Source organism: Pan paniscus, chromosome 9 (assembly GCF_029289425.2).
Source record: "Pan paniscus chromosome 9, NHGRI_mPanPan1-v2.0_pri, whole genome shotgun sequence".
NCBI lineage: Eukaryota > Metazoa > Chordata > Mammalia > Primates > Hominidae > Pan > Pan paniscus.
The window spans coordinates 118,202,757-118,224,806 of NC_073258.2; the positions used below are offsets into that span (position 1 = coordinate 118,202,757).

Here is a 22,050-nt window from a genome sequence, read left to right on the forward strand (position 1 = left end):
TCTCTGCTGTTATATTCCCTTTGATAGATTTATTTTCTTTCTTCTGCTTGGGCAAAGTGGGGATTAAGATCAGTTTGCTTTCTAAGAGTTCATGAAAGTGTGAGTTCTGGAAAGGTAAAGTTATTTTGGGTCAAAACTTTCCCGAGTGTATTAGGGGCATTGAGGCAAACCTTGAATTGGCTTTGCAAATGGTAGATCTTTCTGTGGCTGGCTCTGCAAGTGGGCGATGATGTGGGCGTTTGAGATGGACTGAGGGATGACGGGGAATGGTTTCTCCTGCTGAGGGCATGGGTAACCAGGTCCCGAAGGTTCTACCTACCTGTGCCCTTTAAACTGAAATCAGAATGGGGGAGTGGGAGAATTGCTATCAGGTTGAGGAAAAGCAAAGGAGGGAAAGAAAAGAGCAGGCAAGGAGAGAGGCTGTGCAGGGCAGTAGCTGGGGCGGGTTACTTGGAACAGGCACCTGCCTCGAAGCAGCAGGAGGCAGAACAAATATTCCAAAGAAGGCCAGGCGCACCAGCAGTCCACCCAGTGCCCACTTCCACCCCGCCCCCCGACAGTGTTGCATTGTCACAGGAGCGTCCTCTGGCAGCCAGATACAGCGCAGAATCATGCAGGCTGCTACACAAAGACAGTCAGCTACCTCCAACCCCAGACAGAGGCCCTGCCCCTGCCAGCCCATCTGAGAGCCACGCAGGAGCCATGAGTGGGTGTTGAGAGGTTCTGAGGGTGATCAGAGGTGCCCTGAGCAGGATGACGTGACCCCGAGGTGTGCAGAGACAGCAGCTGTAAGAAAGGCGTGTCACTAGCCCTAAAGGGAGAGAAGTGAAGGAACACACCAAGGCCTGCAGATGAGGACATGGGGGAGGAAAGGAAGGAGGAAGCCAGGTCCAGGTTCTGCCCAGCAGTGACTGGCATAGTGGGAAACTCCTGCCATTCCCTTGGGAAGATGGGGTCCCATAGGTGAGCCCCAGCGTGTGTGCGGTGCGTGAGGTTTTGTGCAGCATGTGTTCAGGAGGTGGCCCTGGATTTACCAAATATGCTCCTTCTGAACCCCTCAGAGCGCTTTGCAGTTGCTGCTGGGTTGCCAAGTGAGGATGGCATAGAAAAAGTGCAGGCCCGCCAGGGGAAGTGGTTTGCTCCAGGGCCCAGGGCATCAGTGACAGCCTGAGGCACGTGGGGTCCCCTCACACACAGCCCAGCTCCTGACCACTGTGTCCTCTGGCACCCGCGACCCCTGCATCTCCATGGAACAACTACTTGCCACAGAGCCGGCAGCTCAGCGGAATCCCCCAACTTAAAGGAAAAGGCAAAGAACAACAACAGCGAAAAAGCATCTACGAGTTTGGGAGATGAGGAGGGTTGCAGAGGTGCCTGCTCTTCCCCCGCCTTGCGCAGCCAGAATTAGCCAAGCTCTCCCAAGCTGAGGGATGTAGATTGATTGCCTGGTTTTATTAAGGACAAAGTGCTTTTTGATAGTGTGAGGGAAGTGGCTCCCCAGGGCGGGGATTCCGGCTCGGAGCTCCCTGAGCATCGATCGCTGGGGCTTCCCTGTCTTATGCTGAGCTGAACGCGGGCTTTGGCAAGTGATAAAGGAGCTATGATTCTTAAAGGTGGGAACTCTGGGGAGAGGCTGGGCAGACCACACACGGGGCTATGCTATCAGCAGGCTTTCCCACCTGCACCCTGGAGGGACTGCCGCTACAAATAACAAAGCTGGCCAGGCCATGAAATCTTTGCTGGCCACTTACCATACCGGTTGCTTCACTTACACCATCTGACTCGCTCTTGACATGAAATGTAACGGGTAAGGCCCTATTACGAGCCCAACCCCCCGCTCATAGTGTAGATCAGGAAAATGAAGTAGCACGAGGCCAAGTATGCTCATCAAGGTCCCACGGCATTAAGTCCTGGCTCCCAGATTCATACTTGGCCAGGTCAGACGCTAACACTCAGGCCCTTATAATCATGTCTTGACATGGGGCCAGATGGACGTGGCCCTTCTGATGTGATTCCCAGGAATCCATTATACAGACCCCTGCAGTGTAAAGGGAGAGGCTCACCCAGTAGGGGTATCTGTATGAGACTTAAGAAAATCCTGGGATAGCAAATAGGCAGTGTGCTTCTAAGGCCGTTGAGGCTGGCTCTGGGCAGGGGGATTTAGAAGCCATGGGTGCAGCACCGAGTTGTAATGAGCTGCATTGGTCCTTGGGCTTTTCTGAAGCATCTTCCTCTTTCCAAGATCAGTTCCTGCAGGACTCACAACAATTTTGTGAGATCAGTGGGCTGGGAAGGGAACCCTCGCACAGGTGAGGAAACTGGAGCACAGAGAGGGGGAGTGACTCGCCCAAGGTCACTCAGCTCATCAGGCTGATCTGGAATTGGAACCCAGGTTTTCTGACCTATAGGCCCTTCTTCTACATTGTGTATATGCTATTTTCCTTTCTAAGCCACAAGCAGGTTGTACACAAGCAAGTGTATATTAAGTAGCAAAAATAAATGGTTTGATAGGATTATTCAGATCGAATCGCCAATCGGCAGACCGAAGTAAACAGGATGCTACGTGATATTGCAGCAGAGCAAATCATGAGCTTGTTGTGACCAGGGTGGGGTGAGTTGGGGCCTCTCAGGGTGAGGCCCCTGTTTTAGATGACAGTGCTTTCGAATGCCCCATCCAAGGGTCCCAAGGCCACCTCTCACTAGGAAGCCTTCCTGCCTCCCCTTCATAGATGAAACGATGGAGACTGAGAGAGTAGGCAGAGAGAGTGCAGAGCCGGGGCTTGGCTGTGATTTGGGGGTGCTAGGGGGGCGTGTGGGGACAGGACTCACTCTTGACTGTGAGGAACATGGACTTGCTGATGTCGGTGCCTACGCCGTTGCTGGCCTGGCAGAGGTAGTAGCCGATGTCCTCTTCTAGGACGTGGCGGATCAGCAGCGAGCTGTTGGGCAGGATCTGGATGCGGCCAGTGAGGGGCACAGGGTGGTACTGCTGGGGGTTCCCGCTCCCTGGAAGGAGGCAGCTGTTAGGAGGGCTGAGTCTGCACTGGGGCATAAGCTGAGAGTGCCCCAGGAGTGGCCCTGACACCTCGCTCTTGCAGATCTAGGGCCATTTTGTAGCAGAGCTGCACCATCCCCAAAATGCTGAGGCCACATGGCTCCTGGTGGGCAACAGGAAAGACCCCCCACCAGAGGACTGGCCTTGCCCCAGCTCTGATGCAAGGAGATGGGGTTGGGAGTCTCAGCTCAATGCCCACTTTGACACTGGCATGGAGCTTCTTTGGGGTGAATTCCTTGGAGAGGAAGAAAGAGCTGTGTTTGGCCAGTTGGCTGCAGGTGGAGAGAAGATTGAGCCTTCAAATGGCAGTTGCCTGGTCTCAGGCAACCAGGCCTGGGAGAGAGGCCAGCATCCTCCAAGGGGGCCTTGTGGGCACCCCCTGCCCCTCCATTCCCCAGTGTCAGTCACGAATACAGTCTAGGATTGGGCCTCAGTCAGAAAGCAAAGGCATACTTGGGATGAAATTGGGCTCCAAGAAGGACCCTGACCCCAGAAAAGGTTGACTGGTGAGAAGCAGGGGGCTTCGAGGCTCTGGGGCCCCAGGGGAGGGTGCGGTAGGGAAAGCAGGGCGGAGTTCTGGGGCGGAGATGGGAGAGGAGACGTCGCGTCTGGGGGGACAAGAGGAAATATGGAGTCAGCATGATGGCTGTTCCTGGTCCACAGACCCCTGGGGGTGGCTGAGGATGACTCCAGGTGAGGTGTAGCCTGGGGTCCACTGGGGTGCAGACCAGAGGACTCCCATCCAGGGATAGGAGTTGCCTGCATGGAACAGGTTCAAATCCCACAGAGCATCCTCCGTTCCCCGTCCCTGCCCTTCTTGGAGATTCTGGCTGGGCCAGGGGCTTACCCTTGGCATGCTTCCACATGACCTTGGGTGGGGGGTAGCCATCCACCGAGCAGTTGAGCACACCAGCTTTGCCGTAGATGCCATCTTGGTTGTTGGGTTGCACCACAAATCGAGGGGGCACTGCAGAAAGAGGGAAGGTAGGGAAACAGACCATTTTAGTCTCTGATGGGTCTCCTAGGGCTTCGAGCACCTTCTGTTTGAGGTCAGCCCTGCCCGGGCCATTATAAAGTTGGAAGCGGGCAGCTTCTGAAACCCAAGATGCTGAGAACTTTTGTTGAGTACTGGGTAGGGACTTGGGAGCTCTGAGTTCCAATCCTGCCTTTGCCACTGACTAACTGAGCAAGTGTCTCTCTGCTCAGGGCTTCGGTTTCCTGCCCTGGAAAATAAGAGGTTTAGGCTCCAACAGGCCCTTCAAGATGCTGGAGCCCACCTTCCATGAGCCCGTGATTGGAACTGGAAATCTAGAGACTGCAGTAGCAGCAGGCAGAACGGGCTCCTCCCTCCCCTGAGGCTGGCCTGTCCCTGCTCACCACGCACGATGAGCTGGCGCTCCCGGCTCACGGTGGCGGCTGCGTTGCTGGCGATGCATGTATAGTTGCCATTGTGCTTGAGGGAGACGCTAGAGATCTGCAGGGAGCTCATGAATTCCTTGCTCTCGATGGTCACGCCCGAGCCTGAGATGATCACCTGTCCGTCCTTCCTCCAGGTGATACGGATGGGCATGTCCCCCGAGGACACCACACAGGGAATGTAGAGCAGCTGGCCGATGGAGGCGGGTGGGAATTCGAAGGGCTGGATCAGAGGGGGCACTGGGAAGGCAAGGGGGTGCTGCCGTCAGGACCCTGTGCGTTCTCACCTGGCCGCCAACGCCGCCTCACCTGCCTTACCTGGGGCTCTGGGTTGGGCCTTGAACAAAGATCCCCTGGGGCACTGCAGCCTTGTTCTCCTATACATGCAGGGTCTCCTAATGATGCCTGGCTCCTGTCCCTCTGCCCGCCCAGGCTGGTACCCACTGTCTCTGTTCAGGGCCTTGACTGGCCTGGATTAACTCTGACCTTTCTATGTGTCCTGGAATTTGATTCATGCCTGCTGATCTCTGCTCACGTTTCCCTCCAGCTTCCCTGCTGCTCCTCGGCACCCCTGTACCCACCTTCTCATCCCAGTGATGCAGCTCACAGCTCTCTGGGGGCCTGGGATAGAGTCGAGGTGCCCGGTGGCAAGAGGGGAAGCGTGGTGCTGGGACTGTCCCCTATGCATGTCCTACGGCTGCTCATCCGAAACCAGAGCACTGAACTCTGGGTCTCCCACAGGGCCCTCAGCCACCTCACCCCTCTTTATTGTCATTGAGTGTTAGGACAGGCGAGTGGAAGCTCACATCACTGTTCAGTTGCTTTATACACATGATCTCACCAGATCCTCCTACCAATAATGTCCCCATTTTACAGATGAGAAAACTCAGGTTCAGAGCAGAAAAGAAATTGCCCTAGGTTGCCCAGGTCATAAGATATGACCATGGGATTTGAAACCCATGGTCTGCTCCTCAAGTCCAAGTGTCATCACCGTGTGGCTTGGTTGCCTCTCCAAGAAAGCCCCAGACTTGCCCAGACAAGAGACAAGAGATAACTTTTTTTTTTTTTTTTGAGACAAGGTTTTGCTCTGTCACCCAGGCGGGAGTACAGTGGCGTGAACATGGCTGACTGCAGCCTGGGCTCGAGTGATCCTCCCATCTCAGCCTCCCGAGTAGCTGGGAATGCAGGTATACACCACTGTGCCTGGCTAATTTTTAATTTTTTTTTAAGGGACAGGTGTCATTATGTTGGCCAGGCTGGCCTCAAACTTCTGGTCTCAAGTGATCCTCCCACCTCAACATCGGAAAGTTCTGGGTTGACAGGCAAGAGCCACCACACCAGGTCCAGAGATCTTTTTGTCTTGTAGGTGAGCTTCCTTGGGTGGCAGGAAAGAGCAGAGAGGAAGCCCTGTCTTCTGCAGGACAACCAGTTGGTTAGATGCCTCTGGGCAAAGCACCATCCACCCAGCCTTCCTCCCACTAGAAATGTAGCCTGCACCCCCCTGCCAACACTGCCTACGTCTCAGCCCCTGTGTGGCCTGTCTGGAGCCTGAGTCGATGTGAGATGGATCCTCGTTTCTCGGCTCTGGCTAGAGCATCAGCCATTATCTTTATGATAACTCAATTAGGCTGCAGCGACTTCCCCAGCAAGTGGGGCAGAAAAGAGAAGGAGATAGACAATTAGCTTAACAAGGATGAGCACCCAATAGATGAGATCTCCTTTCTGCAGTCGAATAATTAAATTACAAGGCCATGCACAGTCCTCTAGCCTTCTCCCAGGCACCAGCCGCACCCCTCCCTGGAAGCCTGCTACTCTCCACCCTGGGCCCATCCAGAGTGGCACAGTGGGGGATGGGCTCTGGGGGCAAAGACGGATGGCATCAGATGCATGGCCCTCCGCCCTCAGGTCACCCCTGCACTTTCAGGGCTCAAAAGGGAGCTGCCTGCAGGGAGCAGCCAGGTGTGGACACAGAAAAACCCAGGCAGCCCTTTGGATCCTGGGAGAGTTCTTGATCAGGAGCTCTAGGTCCAGAGGAAGTGATATTTAGGAGGGATGTGGCCTCTGTGACCGTCAGTAGGGCCCTCAGGTGACCCTTCCAATGTCATCTTCCACCTCGCGCTCACTCCAGCCTGTGCTCCCACCAGCATGCCGTGAATGCCACAGCCCCACACCTCAGCCTGCCCGAGTGAACACCGCTGGGCGTCTGTCCTTCTCATCCCCAAGCACATGGGCTCCTCACCTACCAGCTGGCTTTCATCCACCTTATTCCAGATCCACCTGGAACCTAAATCCCAGCCAGCTTTTCCGGGGTTCTGGTCATGGCCTGGACCACCTCATCCCAGTCTCTGGCGGCCTCTTTTCCTGGGTTGGGACTCTGCCCCCAGTATTCTGAGTGGTTTATTGGGCCTTAGACATCTTCAGATAGATTTCTCTGGAGCCCTGACTCTAGCAATGGCTCAATGCCCATTCCTGAGACCTCCCCGAGATTTCTCTTGTTGGGCCTCTGCTGACCCCCCTCCTAGGTGGTGTGTATCCCTAGGTCAGATCTAGGCCTCCCAGCTCCCTTGGGCTTTCTGATGGATTGTAGCAGAGACCCAGATGTGCCGCCCAGTTTGTTTCCTTAGGCCTAGAAGAACCAGTTCTGGCCAAGTCCTTCTCCTGCTCACAAAGGCCTCCTGGGAAACTCCCCTGGGAAACTCCCCTATATCCTTTCAGATCCTGCTCAAATGCTACCTCTTCTGTGAAGCCCACCTTCCTTCCACACAGCCCTGAAGCCTTCGGTCCACACCTGGATTAGGGCACATATCACATGGCTGTCGGGGTAACTGCATTACCCCCTCTCTGGGGTAACTCCCTATATAAGTCCTTATATAACTAGGACTTATTCACCCAGCAAACTGTAGGTGCCCGGTGAATGCTTGTCGGGTGAGGAAATGCACAAACGTATGTCTCAATATCATTTCCTAGGGTGACCTCAGAAGTTCACCTGCGAGAGGGCAGGGGGTGCGGCAAGCACAGGATGGGGGCTCAGCCAGAATAAGACGGGGGGTCTGTGCTGCTCCTCGAGATGCTTTGGGGTTTTGGAACCTTGGTCCCTTGGTCCCTCCTAGGGGCCAGGCCCTTGCTGTCACAGCACGGAACAAGCTGCTGTGATTTGAGAGCCCTGTGTATGCTTGAACACGAGCAAGGGGAGGGTGGAGGCAGTGATGAGGAGCTGGAGAACAGGATGTATGGGCAAAGCAAGGAGGTAGAAGGTTCTGCAGAGCCGAGAGAAAAGCTAAGGGGCTGTGGAGTCTGGACGGCCAAGCCCGGGCACAGACGGCCAGAACACCATGTTTCCATTGAGGCCAGAGCCAGCGGATAGAGACATAGTGAAATCAGGCAGGAAGGTTTAGTTCAGGCAAGAAGACTGTCTCTCTCAGTAAGGAGGAATTTAGATAATGGAGCAAGTTACTAAGGCAGGTTAATTCATTAATTAACTAATTCATCTAATATTTATGAAATGCTCCTCTGTGAAGGCATTATGCTCCGTGTGGGCTGGGGAAAGTAGAAACACACTTCAGCTACAGACGGAGCCTTGGGGAGCTTCTCGTTTACTAGGGAAGGCAAGATACTTCCCCAAAGATGATTAGACAAGGACTGCCTGGATATACAGATGCTGAGCTCAAGCAGAGGGCGATGCCATCGGCTGGGGGTGACTGCAGCTTCATGGAGGAGTGGAATTTGAGCTGAGAGTTAAAGGACACACATGCTTTCAAACAATACATGGGGTGAAGGAGACGGAGGAGGCTGAGCCAAGGGGCTGTCATTCCTTCTGGTCTTCTGAATAACATCAACAGCTCCGAGAGGCCACTGAAGAAGTAGCAGCCAACATCCATCCTGGGGAGTTAGACATGCAGCTGGGCTGGTCCCGTGCTCCCAGAGGGCTGTTGGGAGGCAGATGACCAGATGACCTCCCAGAGGCCCAAGGCAGGCTCCTCGCTCCTCTCCAACCCTGCTTCTGGGGGATGGGCAGGTGCGATGCATGGCTAGTGCTCCAGGCTAGCCACTCACATCCGGCCAATACACACACTGGGCAGCCTGGAGTGGGAAGAGAGCCCAGGGATCATGGCTTCTCCACCAGCTCATTCGGTACTAGGAGTGCTGTGAGTGGGGTCTCCAAAGCAGGGTGGGAACTCCTCCATATATGTACATGGCTGTCCAAATGGGGCTGCCTTCTGACCTGTGAGTCAGCGGCGCCCTCTCCAGTGCTCAGGGCTAGTAGATGCATGTGTGCCTGGCCATTTCCATTTCTGGGAAAGCCATCCTCCCGGAGGTGGGGTCTGACCCCCTGCACCCCGGTGATGACCTGGGCCCTCTTTACTGTGGAGTCTAGCCTACAGATCTGTCCCCGAGTCCCAGCGTGTCCCTAGCAGGCAGCTGGATGTAGGGGGCATGAATGCCTCACAACCCAGGGCTTTCTCCCCAGAAGCCCTGCTCTGGCCACAGTCATCTTTAGCAAGGTGCTGCAATGGTGAAGAGGCAGAGGCCTGAGTGGCTGAGAAGACACAATGGTCGAGGCAGGCCATTCAGTGTCCAGTCACCATAAAGCTTTTATGGCCACTTGTTTGGGAGTGCTGCACAGAGGAAGGCGTGCTGACCACCAGCCCAGCTCATAAACATTTAATGGTGTCTCTCATCATCTCTCTTTGAGATGGAGCCTTTTATTTACTGCACCTGCTAGCAGACTGTGCGCCATGGGAAGCCTGGGCTTCTTTGCCCTTGCTGCACGGAGATGGGGCACTAGCCATGCCTGGAACCCAAAACACCCGGTTCCAGACTCTGCTACCCATTCAAGTGACTGTGGGCAAGGCACCTCCTCATCACCATCCAGTCTAACCTCAGTTTTCTCATCTGCAAAATGGAGCGGTTGAACCAACTAATCTCTAAAGTCAGACACTGATTTTCTAGTTAAAACAAGTCCCATATTTTGGGAATAATGACAGCTGACTTAAGTTTTTTACACAACCCTCTCTTCTCAGGAAGCCCATCCCGGATCGCCTTATTTGAAATTGCAAACCCCGTCTCCTTGGCACTCTCAGCCTGTCTCCTGTTTGACAGGAGACATCTCTGGGGTATTTGCCGTAGGATCCCTTTCCTCACTAAAATGTAAACTCCCTGATGGCAGGGATTTTTGTCTATTTTGAGCATAGCTGTATTCATAGAACCTAAAATAGTGCCTGGAATCTAGTGGAGGCACAGTAGATGTCACTGAATGAATGACATTCGTGGTCGTTATCCTCATCACCACTACCATCGTCATGAGCCCTGTCTGTCCCACGGGAGTTTGCTTCATCCTTTGTTACTGGCTCCCTTGGCTGAGGAAGTAAGGTTGTTGGCAGTGGCTTCCTTGGTGTTCCTCCCCCAAATGGCATGCAGGCCATCTCCTCCTAGGGAGCCTGCTGTGCCCCTTTCCTGTGGATCCCAGTGAGGTTCCTCTCAAATCTCCACCTTCACCAGTAGCAGGCACTTGGCCAGGTGGCTGACTCTCCCTTAGGCTTATCATCATAGAAACCCCCAACCTACTCGTTAGGGTGGGAGAGGGTCTCTGGCACATGCTCCCAGGCATACGGCAGAGGCTGGATGGAGCAGTGCTGAAGCTCATCATTGAACAGCTAGGGAAAAATTAGGGAGGGAGGAGGGAACATGGGCATTTGGGAGAGAGGGTGTTTGTGTGTGGGTGAGTATGTCCCTCTTCCACTTGTCCTCCACAGAAGCCTGGTACCACCTCCCTGTCCTGGTCCTGCTGAGCATGGGCAGAAAGCACCTCTTGGCCTTGTTTTGGCTCAAGAAGGCCTCGGAAGCTCAGATGTAGGAATGGAGATGTTTCTTCACGGAGCCAATGCAAAGGGGCCCCAGTTGCAGCCCTGCCTTCCTAGTTAATTAAACATTCAGCCTGCATGCCCAGAGATGCTTTTGTGCTACATTATTTTTCAGCTACAGGTGGCTCTAAAGTCACCAAATCTAGGTTTGATCTGTGTGCTTTCCTCTTAGCATCCTGCCAAGGATTTCTCTGGATGACCAGAGACAAATACCAGCCTCCCCTGCAGCCTGGCTCTCCACTGCCAGCCAGTGTCACATATGCCAAGGCACACACAGCCTTCAAAGCACCCTCCACCCTCTCTCCTCTCTGCTCCTCCCACTTTACTGGAACGCAGCAGGCTCCCTTGGGCAATATTTCATATGGTCCCACCTGCAGCCACCTTTTGGGCTCAGGAATGTTGCCTTACGGGAGGGCCCTCGTGGACAACACACTTGCGTATGTGTAACTGCTGGCATGCATGTTTATGTATGTGTGCTCAAGTGTGAATGGGCTAATGTGTTAATTGGCTGCACGTGCATGCAATACGTACCAGGGTGCACACGCACGAGTGCTCACACACAGGTCTCTGCACACATGTGCATGCATGTTGGGTGTGTGCTGCTGTTCGCAGCTTAGTGTTAGAAAAATTCGTTAGAAGACAAGCAGTCCCAGAAGGAATGGAGTCAGCAATTGTTTTTCCAGCTCATGGAGCAGCATGGGTTTCAGCCCCACCCTGCCCACTGACCCTTGGCCCCACAGAGAGCTGGGGTGGGAGACTTCCAGTTTTATCTCACACTTCTGGTGCTCTGTCCCCACCGTCCCTGCCCCCCCAACTTGCCCTTTTCTACTTTCTAGCTCTCTGCTCTGAACCTTGAGTGGGATGCACTTCCTAGTCGGGCAGCAGCAGTGGGGTCTGGAGAGCTGCCCCCAGGCCCATACCCTTCTCCCCCTGCAAGTCAGGGCCCCCGCCATGCCCACGGGCACCTCCTCCACCCCCCTCCTTGGGTAGTTCTTGGAACAGCGCATCCGCTAATCAAGCAGCGTGATCATAATCAGCTCTGATGGTTCTTCTGCAAAAGTGCATTCTAATGAGGTGGGAGAGGGAGTCAGGGAAAAAATGGGGATGAGGGGGCCTGAGCTTTTGGAGTGGTGGAGGCATGTCCCAGAGCCCCTCACACCAATGCTGCTTCTTGGTCCAGAGAGAAAACAGGTGACTACACCCGCCTCAGGGCTGGATTTCTGGGATTTTTCAGACCCTGAGGGTGGGGAAGGGGGAAGATGTGCATGCAAGTTTGTGTACACACACACACACACACACACACACCCCCCCACACACCTGCTATGCACAGCTTATGCTGGGTGCTGGGGACTCACACGTGGCCAAGGCATGGGCTCTGTCCTCTAGGATCTCACACACACACACACACACACCCCTCCCCTTCCCCCCACTTCCCTCCTTCTCCCTGGGCTGCAGAGACACTGTCGCTCAGCACCATCACAACAGGCCCAGCGAGTCGCTGAGACGGAATGCATCAGATTCAATTCATTAGGACTGATCACTCCCTGAATGGGGCTGAATAATTGATGAGCAGAAGCAGCTTTCAGGACGTTCCGAGTCCTCTGAGGCCCGCTGCAGCCGTTATTATTTTTTTTAAGCCAACAAACCCGACCAAATGCTTGCCAGTGAGGGCTGGCGCAGGGAGTGGAGCAAAGGTTAGATGTTTTAATATGTGATGTTTACACTTAAACTCTCGGTCCACTGCTTGTAAGGGAAATGGATACAGGCGGCCCGGCCCGTGATGCTGCTTAAAGGAGGCAGGTTGAGCTGTGTACACAGCCACCAAGCTGATTTGTCCCAGATGTCAGGGGCGGGGATGTGGGCTGGGGGTTGTGAGGTCCCTGGTGGTACGGCAAGGCCCCTGGGCTGGGCAGAGAAAGTGGCCAGGATGCCCTTCCACATGGCTCCCTTGCAACAGCAGGGAAATGGGTGTTTGGCTGTGAGGGTCTCCTCTCTCCTCCCAGGCCTCAGATGGCCACGGTGAGGTTTCCTAGTAAGTTCTCAAAGTAGACTTTGACAGTCCACTTTCATCCGGGAGCAGTGGCTCATGCCTGTAATCCCAGCACTTTGGGAGGCCAAGGTGTGTGGATCACCTGAGGTCAGGAGTCCGAGACCAGCCTGACCAATATGGTGAAATCCCATCTCTACTAAAAATACAAAAATTAGCTGGGCGTGGTGGCGTGTGCCTGTAGTCCCAGCTACTCAGGAGGCTGAGACAGGAGAATTGCTTGAAACCAGGAGGAGAAGGTTGTAGTGAGCCGAGATCATGCCACTGCACTGCAACCTGGGTGACAGAGCAAGACTCCATCTCAAAAAAAAGAAAAAAAAAAAAGTCCACTTTCCTGGGCTCAAAGTGAGGTTTCCTAGTAAGTCACTCCAACTCAGCCTAATGTCTTAGTTTCAGTTCAAAGCACACACTGTCTGGCACTGTGATGGGTGTTGGGCACACAGGCTTGTGACTCGGCTCCTGTGCACTGATGGCAGGAGCTGGGGGAGAAGTCTCCACCCAGCCTTCCACTGCCACTGTTCAGTCCTTCCAGCTGGCCACCAGGCCCTTCCACCGGATGTCCAGTGATATCACATGCTTGAGGGTCCTCCACAAACCCTTCCTCTTCCCATACGTCCCTCTTGCTGCCGATAGTGTGTGTGTTCCATGTTGCTTCCAGTCTTGGGCAAAGCAGCAGCCAGGGGGGTCCCCAGGGCCTTCCCCCCATGCCAGAGCCCCTTCCCAGGCCTGGACCCCTCTTCTCTTTTTCTTCCTTCCATGGGCCTCCTGCTAGCTCTCCTCCCCTGGTCAATGCTATTCCTCCCTCTCTTCCCTTGGGGATACAAAGGGGGTTCTCCCCAGCTTCCCCTCCCCACTGCCCTGGGGTGTGACACAGATGCTCAGGAGAGGGAAGCCCCCAGGTGACAGGGCCCTCAGAGTTCTCAAGGACTCTTGTCTCTTCCACACCCTCCCTGGCAGTCCCAGAAGCTCTATGTCTTTATTCCTAAGGCAGAGCATGGAGCAAACGGTCCTCCCTCCAGCCTGTCCTTTCCCTGGCTCGGGGCCATTCTCGGTTGGAGCCCAGGTTCTGGAGTTATGCAGACCTGGGAAAGATTCTGACACCAGATGGCAATTTACTTAACTTTTCTTTTCTTTTTCTTTTTCTTTTTTTTTTTTTGAGATGGAGTTTCACTCTTATTGCCTAGGCTGGAGTGCAATGGCACGATCTAAGCTCACTGCAACCTCCACCTCCCAGGTTCAAGTTATTCTCCTACCTCTGCCTCCCAAGTAGCTGGTATTACAGGCATGCGCCACCACGCTCTGCTAATTTTGTATTTTTAGTAGAGGCAGGGTTTCTCCACATTGGTCAGGCTGGTCTCAAACTCCTGACCTCAGGTGATCCGCCCACCTCAGCCTCCCAAAGTGCTGGGATTACAGGCGTGAGCCACTGCATCCGGCCTTTCTTAACTTTTCTATGCCTCCATTTTCTGCCCCGAAAACTGGGGAGGAAATGTTACCTGCCTTAGCTGAGTGGGCAGCTGTGGGGTCGAAGATGGCACTGCACGTGGAGCATGGAGCAATGTGAGAGGCACACAGTGCGCCTGCCGCAGTGACAGTGGCAGATCATTATAACCATCGCAGCCTGCTGCGATAGCCCAGGATGGTGGCTGGAGACCCCCAGACCTCCCTTCCTCCCAGGCGGAGCCCCAGGCTGAGGTCTTCATGCTTCTGGAGCCTCAGGCTGCAGAGGACAGCCTGTCCACTTATCCTCCCCAGGCCTGAGCCCATCCTGGCTCTTCACGAAGAGACATAAGCTCTTCAGCCATCACAGCCGTGGCTGACTCAGTACCCAACCCCTGTAGCCTGGTTTTCACTGGCTTCTCCTTAGTCAAGCCTGGGGGTATCCACCTCCCCAGCCTGGCCCCAGAGCAACCAGGCCACCCTCCTGTCACACACCAGACAGTCTCCAGGTCTGTCAGTCCCAAAGAATGTATTTGGGGGTTTCGAAGACCTTCGCAGCCCCAGAACCAAGGAGACATTGTCATTGACTCACATGCTCATGTATTTGAACATTTATATTCACTCATTCATTTGATCCACAGACTTAGTGAGTGGCTACCCAGGACCAGGCATGAAACAAAGACCTCACCCAGGTGGATGTCAAGGGCTCAGGAGGGACGAAGCTTTTTTTTTTTTTTTTGAGACAGAGTTTCAACTCTTGTTGCCCAGGCTGGAGTGCAATGGCTCAATCTCGGCTCACTGCAACCTACGCCTCCCAGGTTCAAGTGATTATCCTGCCTCAGCCTCCCAAGTAGCTGGGATTACAGGCACCTACCACCACGCCCGGCTAATTTTTGAATTTTTAGTAGAGACGGGGTTTCATCATTTGGGCCAGGCTGGTCTCAAACTCCTGACCTCATGATCCACCCGCCTCGGCCTCCCAAAGTGCTGGGATTACAACGTGAGCCACTGTGCCCGGCCTGAGGGAGGAGGCTTTTAAGCACCACACAGCACTTTCCAGGCCTCAAGCAGTACTAGCAGGTGGAAGGGTGTTCCCAGTCCTGTAGAAGCAGCCTGGGTACTGTGTATCCCACAGGGGGTCAGGGCTCCCAGCGTGCTCTCTCAACCCTGGCCTCCTGTTGCTTGTGGCCTCCTTGTGTGGGCCCGCTGAGCTCCCGGGGGCTCCATCCCAACAGCAGAGGCCCCATGCAGCCCATCTCTGACCTGGCCTCTCTCCCAGAAGGCAGCCTGCCTCCTCTATCTGTAACTCACCCTCTCATGCACCTGGGGTGTGTGCTGTCTTATTCTGCAGCCCGAGGAGGACCCCGGATGTAGAGGAGCTCATGGCCTGCGTCCACCCACAGTCTTCTGCCCTGCTCCCTTTTTTCTGAATGCCAAGCTGGGGCCTCTCTTGCTCAGCCTTCTGTTCACCCAGGATTGCCTATTGTTGTCTGAGTCCCAGCTGGGGAAAGGCCCACGCATCCTGGGTGGTCAGGCGGGCAGGGGCCCTGGCTGGTGAGGGAGGCCTACCTTTGACGGCTACGTGAACGCTCTGGCTGATGGAGAGCTGGGGCTGGATGAGGACACTGCACAGGTACTCCCCCTCATCCATGCCCTTCTGCACGTCAGTCAGCTTGAGGGTCCCATTCTCAAACACCACCTGGCGGTGGTTGTCCGGCAGCAGCAGGGCATCCTTGTACCACTTGATGGAGTAGTAGGGATAGCCGATGACCCTGCAGTTGATAAGGGTGTCCCGCCCGGCGACTGCTGTGATGTTCCGCATAGCCCGGATGCTGGGGGGGCCTGGGCAGGAGTCAGAAGAGAGGAGGAGGAGGAGAAGGGCATGTGCTGCCGTCAGCCAGGGACAGCCGGGCACCACCCTGTGGTGCTCTTCTCAGGCACTCTGCCCCTGAGACTTTTGGGGGCGGACATTTGGTGGGGGCACAGGGATGCCTTTTTACAAAGCTACAGACAGGGGCTGGAATTGGGGGGTGCCCACAGTCTCTCCAGGACTCACTGTTAATAGCTTCAAAGAGTTGCAAACGGACGCAGTATATACATGCCTTGGCCAAGAGCCATTCCCCTCGCGGGACAGGGATAGGACCAAACTGCAGCCCCACCAAGAAGTGACTGGGATTTGGGAGGGCAAGTCCTCATTTATGGGGAGATTAAGATTTTGGGATTAAAGTGGAAAGGTAGAGATTTTGTTGTTTCCATTCTACTTGCTTATTTTGATCTCGTACCCAAAAGGAATTTAAGTTAACTACTTAAAAACAACAGGAAGGTCTTCGCCAGGTGAGCTGATGACTTTCGTTCAACAAGTAAACGTGTATTGTAGGCCCCTGGGAAGGAGCTGTGAAAGGGGCTCTGATAGTGCTGGCTGGGGAGAGAGAGTGTCCTGGGCTAGAGTAAACGTGTATTGTAGGCCCCTGGGAAGGAGCTGTGAAAGGGGCTCTGATAGTGCTGGCTGGGGAGAGAGAGTGTCCTGGGCTAGGCTTGCTGGGCAGATGGCAATCTAGGGGATGGAAAGGGAGTTCAGAGGCTACCAAGCAAGATAGTGCTCCACAGGGTACAAGGTACTCTCTGGGCCTCAGGTCCCCATCCAGAACATGAGGGGCCCAACTGGGAAATCTTCCAGGGCCCGACTGGGAAATCTTCCAGGGCCCTGCATCTCTGTCCCACTTCCAATACAGAGGAGAGGGCAGGAGGGTGGCCAGATGGGAAACCCACACTTCTGTCAGGAGTCCAAGGCTTGGCACAGGCAAATTCAACATGAAACTCCACCTTTGCTCCTTTTCCTACCCCCATGGCAACCAGGGGTACCCCTGGCTCAGTGCCCCTTCCCTTCCTGCTGTCCCCCTGCTCCTCTGCCCTTGGGTCAGGGGTCAGCAGTAGGGTCAGATGAAGACCAGTCAGACCCCATCGGGCTACAAAGAGCTTCAGAGGAGACTGTGTTCTCACCACAGTGACTTGAAGAACTGAGATGTGGGGATGATGCCCTTGAGGACTCCTTTCCCCACTCTTGGAGGCTGCCTTCCTTGGGACACCCCCACCCAGCCTCAGCCTCTTACTCTTGATGGTGTGAGCCTTGCGGGAGATGACGACGCCCTGGCTCCTGGTTGCTTATACCTCCTGGAGCATTTTGGGGGCTGGCTCAGTGGGAGGACAGAGGGAGCACAGCTTGGGTGGGCAACCATGTTAAAGACCAAGCCTGGTCCCCAGCCCCTGCCCTGTCTTGCCCTTACAAGGCCCTGGTGGGGCTGGCAGATACCAGCAGGTGTTTAGCATACTTGGGCCCCAGAGAGATTTGATGGGGAGGAATGGGCTAGAGGGAAAGAGAAGGGGCTGGGCTGGCTGGATTTCTGGATAGGAGGAAGGAGGAGGGGGAATGGGGAGGTGAATGAGTGTGAACTGTACCAGACACACACGCACACAAGAATGGATGATGGCGCTTGAGGAGGGCAGGAAAAGGGGATGAGAGAGGGGAGAGAGACCTCTACTAAAATCAAAATGACGATTAATAATAAGTACTAATCAGCACAAGAATAATGGTAACCACAGAGATGGCAAAGGAACTCAAAAACCTATTCTGATATTTAAATGTAGACAGGCACCTCTTACGTTTATTCGCGCCTGATATTCAGCACTGCCCACCAAGTTCCGCGCTGTGCACCGGTACACGCCCCCGTCGCGGATCTGGGGGCCTGTGACGTTCATGTGGCTGATGGTGGTGCCGTCCGACATGGTGTACTGGTTGGTGCGGTGGCTGCCATCCCGCACGATGGGCTCATCGTCGAGGGCCCAGGTGACCGTGGGGGGCGGGGCGCCCTTGGCCGCACACATCAGTGAGAACTGCTCCCCGGGGTTGACCACCTTCTCGCTGAAGGACGAGACGATGCGGGGCGTGCCATCTGCAGGGAGCGAGGAGCCCCCTTCAGGGTCACCAAGCCATGGAGAGACGGTCCCCCCAGCCACCCCACCTCAGCAGGGGAGGAGGCAAAAAGCAGTCATAAGAGCAAAAAAGAACTTTTGTGTACATCAATTCTTCTGCTATCCGCAACCCCAAGTGGTGCCGGTTACTGCTGTACATGGATTCAGGCTGTAGGGTTTGCATCCTCCCTCAATCACTTACTAGCTCTGGGTCTTTGGGCAAGTTGCTTAACCTCTCTGAGTCTTTTGTCTCATGGATGGAGGATGGGGATAATAGCAATCATGATTATACCCACCTCATGGATAGTCTGAGGATAAAATGAATTAATACATTTCAGAGGCTTCACACAGCGCTTTGTAATTTCTTGATAAATGCTGCTTCCTCTCAACTCTTCCTCTATTAATAAAGACACAAGCTCAGAAGTTAACTGCTTAGAACTACATATGGAACCGCCTGGCCCTGTGGAGTCTGATTCCAGTTCTCTCTGCGTGGGGCCTCAGGAGGGGGTGGTGGCGCTGCAACCCTGTTAGCACAAGGCCTTAAGTCTGAGGCTGAAAGTGCACAGAGGCCGTGGCAGTGAGGAGTCTTGGCCGGGGCTTAAGTCTTGGCTAACAGAATAACCTTGGACAAGACAATTAACCTCTGTGCCCTGGCTTCCTCACGTGGAACACGGGGATGTAATCATTAACCCTGGCCATCCTTCCGCACAGGATTGTTGAAAAGGATTAAAATAGGCATTAAGTACTTTAAAAGTAGGCCAGCCACAGTTGCTTATGCTTGTAATCTCAGCACTCTGGGAGGCTGAGATGGGAGGATTCCTTGAACCCAGGAGTTTGAGACCAGTCTGGGCAATGTAGGGAGACCATGTCTTTAGAAAAAATGTAAAAAAAAAAAAGCCAGGTGTGGTGGCACATGCCTGTAGTCCCAGCTACTCAGGAGCTGAGGCAGGAGGATTGCTTGAGCTCAGGAGTTTGAGGCCGCAGTGAGCTATGATTGCATCACTGCACTCCAGCCTGGGCAACAGAGCAATGAGACCCGTCTCTAAGAAACAGAAACAAGAAACAAAAAGGAAGACAAATGTTTGTCTGGTCGGGGTGAGGAATGAGGGCTTAGGTTCCTGGGTGCCTCACACCTTCAAGGAGTGCAGACCCACAGGCTGTGACGAGGACACCTGGGGAGGATCCCATACCTGTGGGGCTTGCTTGGGTTTGGCTGGTATCTTTGTTAGGACAAATCCTTGGAAGGAACAGAATTGTGTTGTGTTTGTTTTGGTGGCAATGAAGGAGGAGGTGGGGAACCATTAAACTTGTTTGTAAGGACAGGGTTTCTGCCAGCCCCCACTGCTCCTTTGTACAAATGAGAAAGTGGTGCCGCCTCTTTGTGGGCACAGGCAGTGCCAGGGCTGATGGGTTGGCAAATGAGGTGCAGGCTGGATTTCAGTCCTCACCTACCCTCTTGGCTGGGCAATGTGTGCAGTGAACAACCTGAACAACCATACACAGAGGTGCTGGGTAAGGAACCCCGGGTGCTGGCAGCTTTAAAGGAGGAGATAGAGAAACAAACAAACAGGTAAAAACCCAGGATGCTGGTGAGACACAGAGCTTGCCTTGAAGAGGTCTCAGGCAGGGAGAGGAATTGCAAGTCTAGAGGTCACTGGCACTCTTCCAGCCTCTGAAGACTCCTCTAATACTGAAATTCTAGTAATTTCCAAGGGCAGAGACAGTAGAGTATGATGGTTAAGAAACCTGAGCTCAAATCTCCGCTCTGTCCCTTGGGCAGAGCTGTGTGAACTCGGACAAGTGACCAAAGCTGCAGTTTCCTCAACAGCAAAATGGGTAACATCATTAAAAAAAAAAAAGTAAAGGCCTCAGCCCAGGCAGGAGGATCGCTTCACCCCAGTTCAAGACCAGCCTGAGCAACATAGTGAGACTCTGTCTCTGAAAAGAAAACAAAACAAAACACACCATAAAAAATTAGCCAGGTGAACAGAATAACCTTGGACATTAGCATGGTGCAAGATGGTCCCTGCCCATAGTCACAGCTACTTGGGAGGCTGAGGTGGGAGGATTGCTTGAGCCAGGGAGGTTGAGGCTGCAGTGAGCTGTGATCGCACTACTGTTCTCCAGCCTGAGAGACAGAGTGGGACCCTGCCTCAAAAAAGGAAAAAAGATTAAAAAGATTTAAATATAAAAAAGGGCTTCCACACAGGGCCCTTAGGGTGAGATGGTGCACCGGCCTGGTGTGTAGTGAGCGCTGGTTTAATGCCTCCTGGCATTGCTCCCACCTCAGCAGGAGGGAGGGAATGAGCTCGGCAGCCCTGAACCTGCCCCCTGTGTCCTGGCGCCCCAGCTCACCCTCAAGTGCAATGATGGCAAAGTCCTGGGCGGTCTGGGCCTTGCGGGTAGCGAAGCACTGGTAGGCCCCGGAATGGCTCTTCTGGGCCGAGGTGATGAGCAGCGTCTCGTTGCTGAGCCCGCGGATGGAGATGGCCTCGTCAGGCAGCACCAGCTCCGTGTTGCGATACCAGCGGATGGAGAACTCTGGGGAGCCCGTCAGGGCACAGGAGAGGATGACCGTGCTGCCAATGCCGGTCTTCAGCTTCTTTGGTGTCAGGGTCACATGAAGGGGATCTGGGCCGGGCCAGGGAGACGTGAGGGGAAATGGGAGGGAGGAAAGAACAGAAAAAGGGCTTACTGTGAGTGGAGTGTAGCTGGGGGTAGTTAGGGGTCACAAAAGGCCCAGGTTCTGCCTCCAGACCCCTTGTGTGGACTGGGACTGGGGAATTCCTTACTCTAGTCCTCAGTTTACTCATTTGTTAAATGGCAGGCTCAGACTGAGGGATCTCTTGGTACTTGTTGTTCTGATGGCCTGTGCTCCCCTAAAACGTGTCCCTGTGCCTGGTGAGAGTGTGAGGCTCCCTCTGGCTCACTGAGGAGGGCGGAGACTTGACTAGCTCTTTATTCTCCCCGCCACCCACCTCAGAAACCGGGGGGGGGGGGGGGCACCCTTGGCCCAGCAGGCTGTCTCCCATACTTGCGGAGATAACACATTGCTATGTGCTGCTGGTCTGATTTCCTCTAGTTGGATCTGTGGACCCCCTGCTCGGCATCGCCCCACTGCAGGCCTGGAGCTCCCAACCTGGATCCACGTGGCAGCACCTCCCTGCCTCCCCCCAGCTGTCCTCCATGCTGCAGCCAGCCACTCGCTGCTCAGAACTTCCATGACTCCAATTCAGCATGGCATTTGAGGCCCTTAAGGCCCTAAGGGCCTGACTGTAGGGGTTCAAAGGGGTTCCGTTGTCACCAAAGCCATAGGTCTTTAGAGCACCAGCAACCTGCCTGCGATTTCTGCATACCCTGGGCTGTTTCTGGCCCCAGGGCCTCACCTAGAGCATTCTGTGCCTAATTCTTGCTCATCCTTCGCATGGTGTCACCTCTTCCAGGAAGCCTTCCTGGACATCACTCCCCCTCCCAGGTTGGGCTAAGGATCCCTCCTCTAGCCCCCCTGTGTATAACTCACACCACACTGAGCACCCTGTCTCTTCATCACCTCTTTTGTGTCTGTCTCCCTTTCCCTCTGGACTGTGGGCCACTTGAGAGCAGGGTGACATCTCTCAGCTTCATAGGCCTACCATGACTGGAGTCATTACTGATGGTCTAACTGGCTTAGCAAGCCATTTACAAGCTCCAAACTGACCTCTCCTTGATCTCTATGGGCTAGGGGCTCTGTATGGGGGCTCAGGCTCCCTGTATAGCTTGGTACCCCAAGTGAGGAAGCCTGCAGGAGAGAGGAAGATTGCAAGCTCATGTGGGCCGAGTGCAGCCAAAGCATAAATGACTGCATGCTTGCTTCTCCCTACTCGTTTCCCAGAGCCTCTGCCTGCTCTCCAGGAAATGTCAGTGCACATTGAGTCAGGTGGCCTCCTGCTCATCCCAGTCGCCAGCCGGAGCTCCCAGTGCTCTGCCAGCCACCGTCTCCTCACTGCTCCTGTGTGGGCTTGGCGCAGGTTAGGTGGGGGGCTTCGTGGAGGAGTAGGGGGTATGGAAAGCATTGCTTTCCTCTCCATGAACCTGGCAGGGAGAGGCTGTAGAGAGGCTGGCAGATGGAGAAAAGTCACGTTGATTCCCCTTGAACCTTGGTGGTCCAAACAAGCCTGCTGTGGGGAGGGGTAGGGGGCTGGGGATAGAGAAGATGCATTCAGGGTCAGTGTGGGAGTGTACACATCTGGAGGTGGTGACTTGCTGTACATCTGTGAGAGTGT

The 22,050-nt window shown here is 54.4% G+C and overlaps 1 protein-coding gene across 3 annotated transcripts in view; it reads right to left on the reverse strand.

The window, feature by feature from the left end:
* DSCAML1 (DS cell adhesion molecule like 1) overlaps positions 1-22,050 on the reverse strand; it is a 369,345-nt gene that overhangs the window by 72,822 nt on the left and 274,473 nt on the right. For all 3 annotated transcript variants that reach the window (XM_034933797.4, XM_034933798.4, XM_057299257.2), the window contains exons 6-11: positions 20,144-20,419; positions 17,473-17,769; positions 15,389-15,661; positions 4,433-4,711; positions 3,903-4,022; positions 2,830-3,006 (exon numbers count right to left, since the gene is read on the reverse strand). In XM_034933797.4, coding sequence (XP_034789688.1) covers positions 2,830-3,006; positions 3,903-4,022; positions 4,433-4,711; positions 15,389-15,661; positions 17,473-17,769; positions 20,144-20,419 — 1,422 coding nt within the window. The remainder of the gene's footprint in view (positions 1-2,829; positions 3,007-3,902; positions 4,023-4,432; positions 4,712-15,388; positions 15,662-17,472; positions 17,770-20,143; positions 20,420-22,050) is intronic.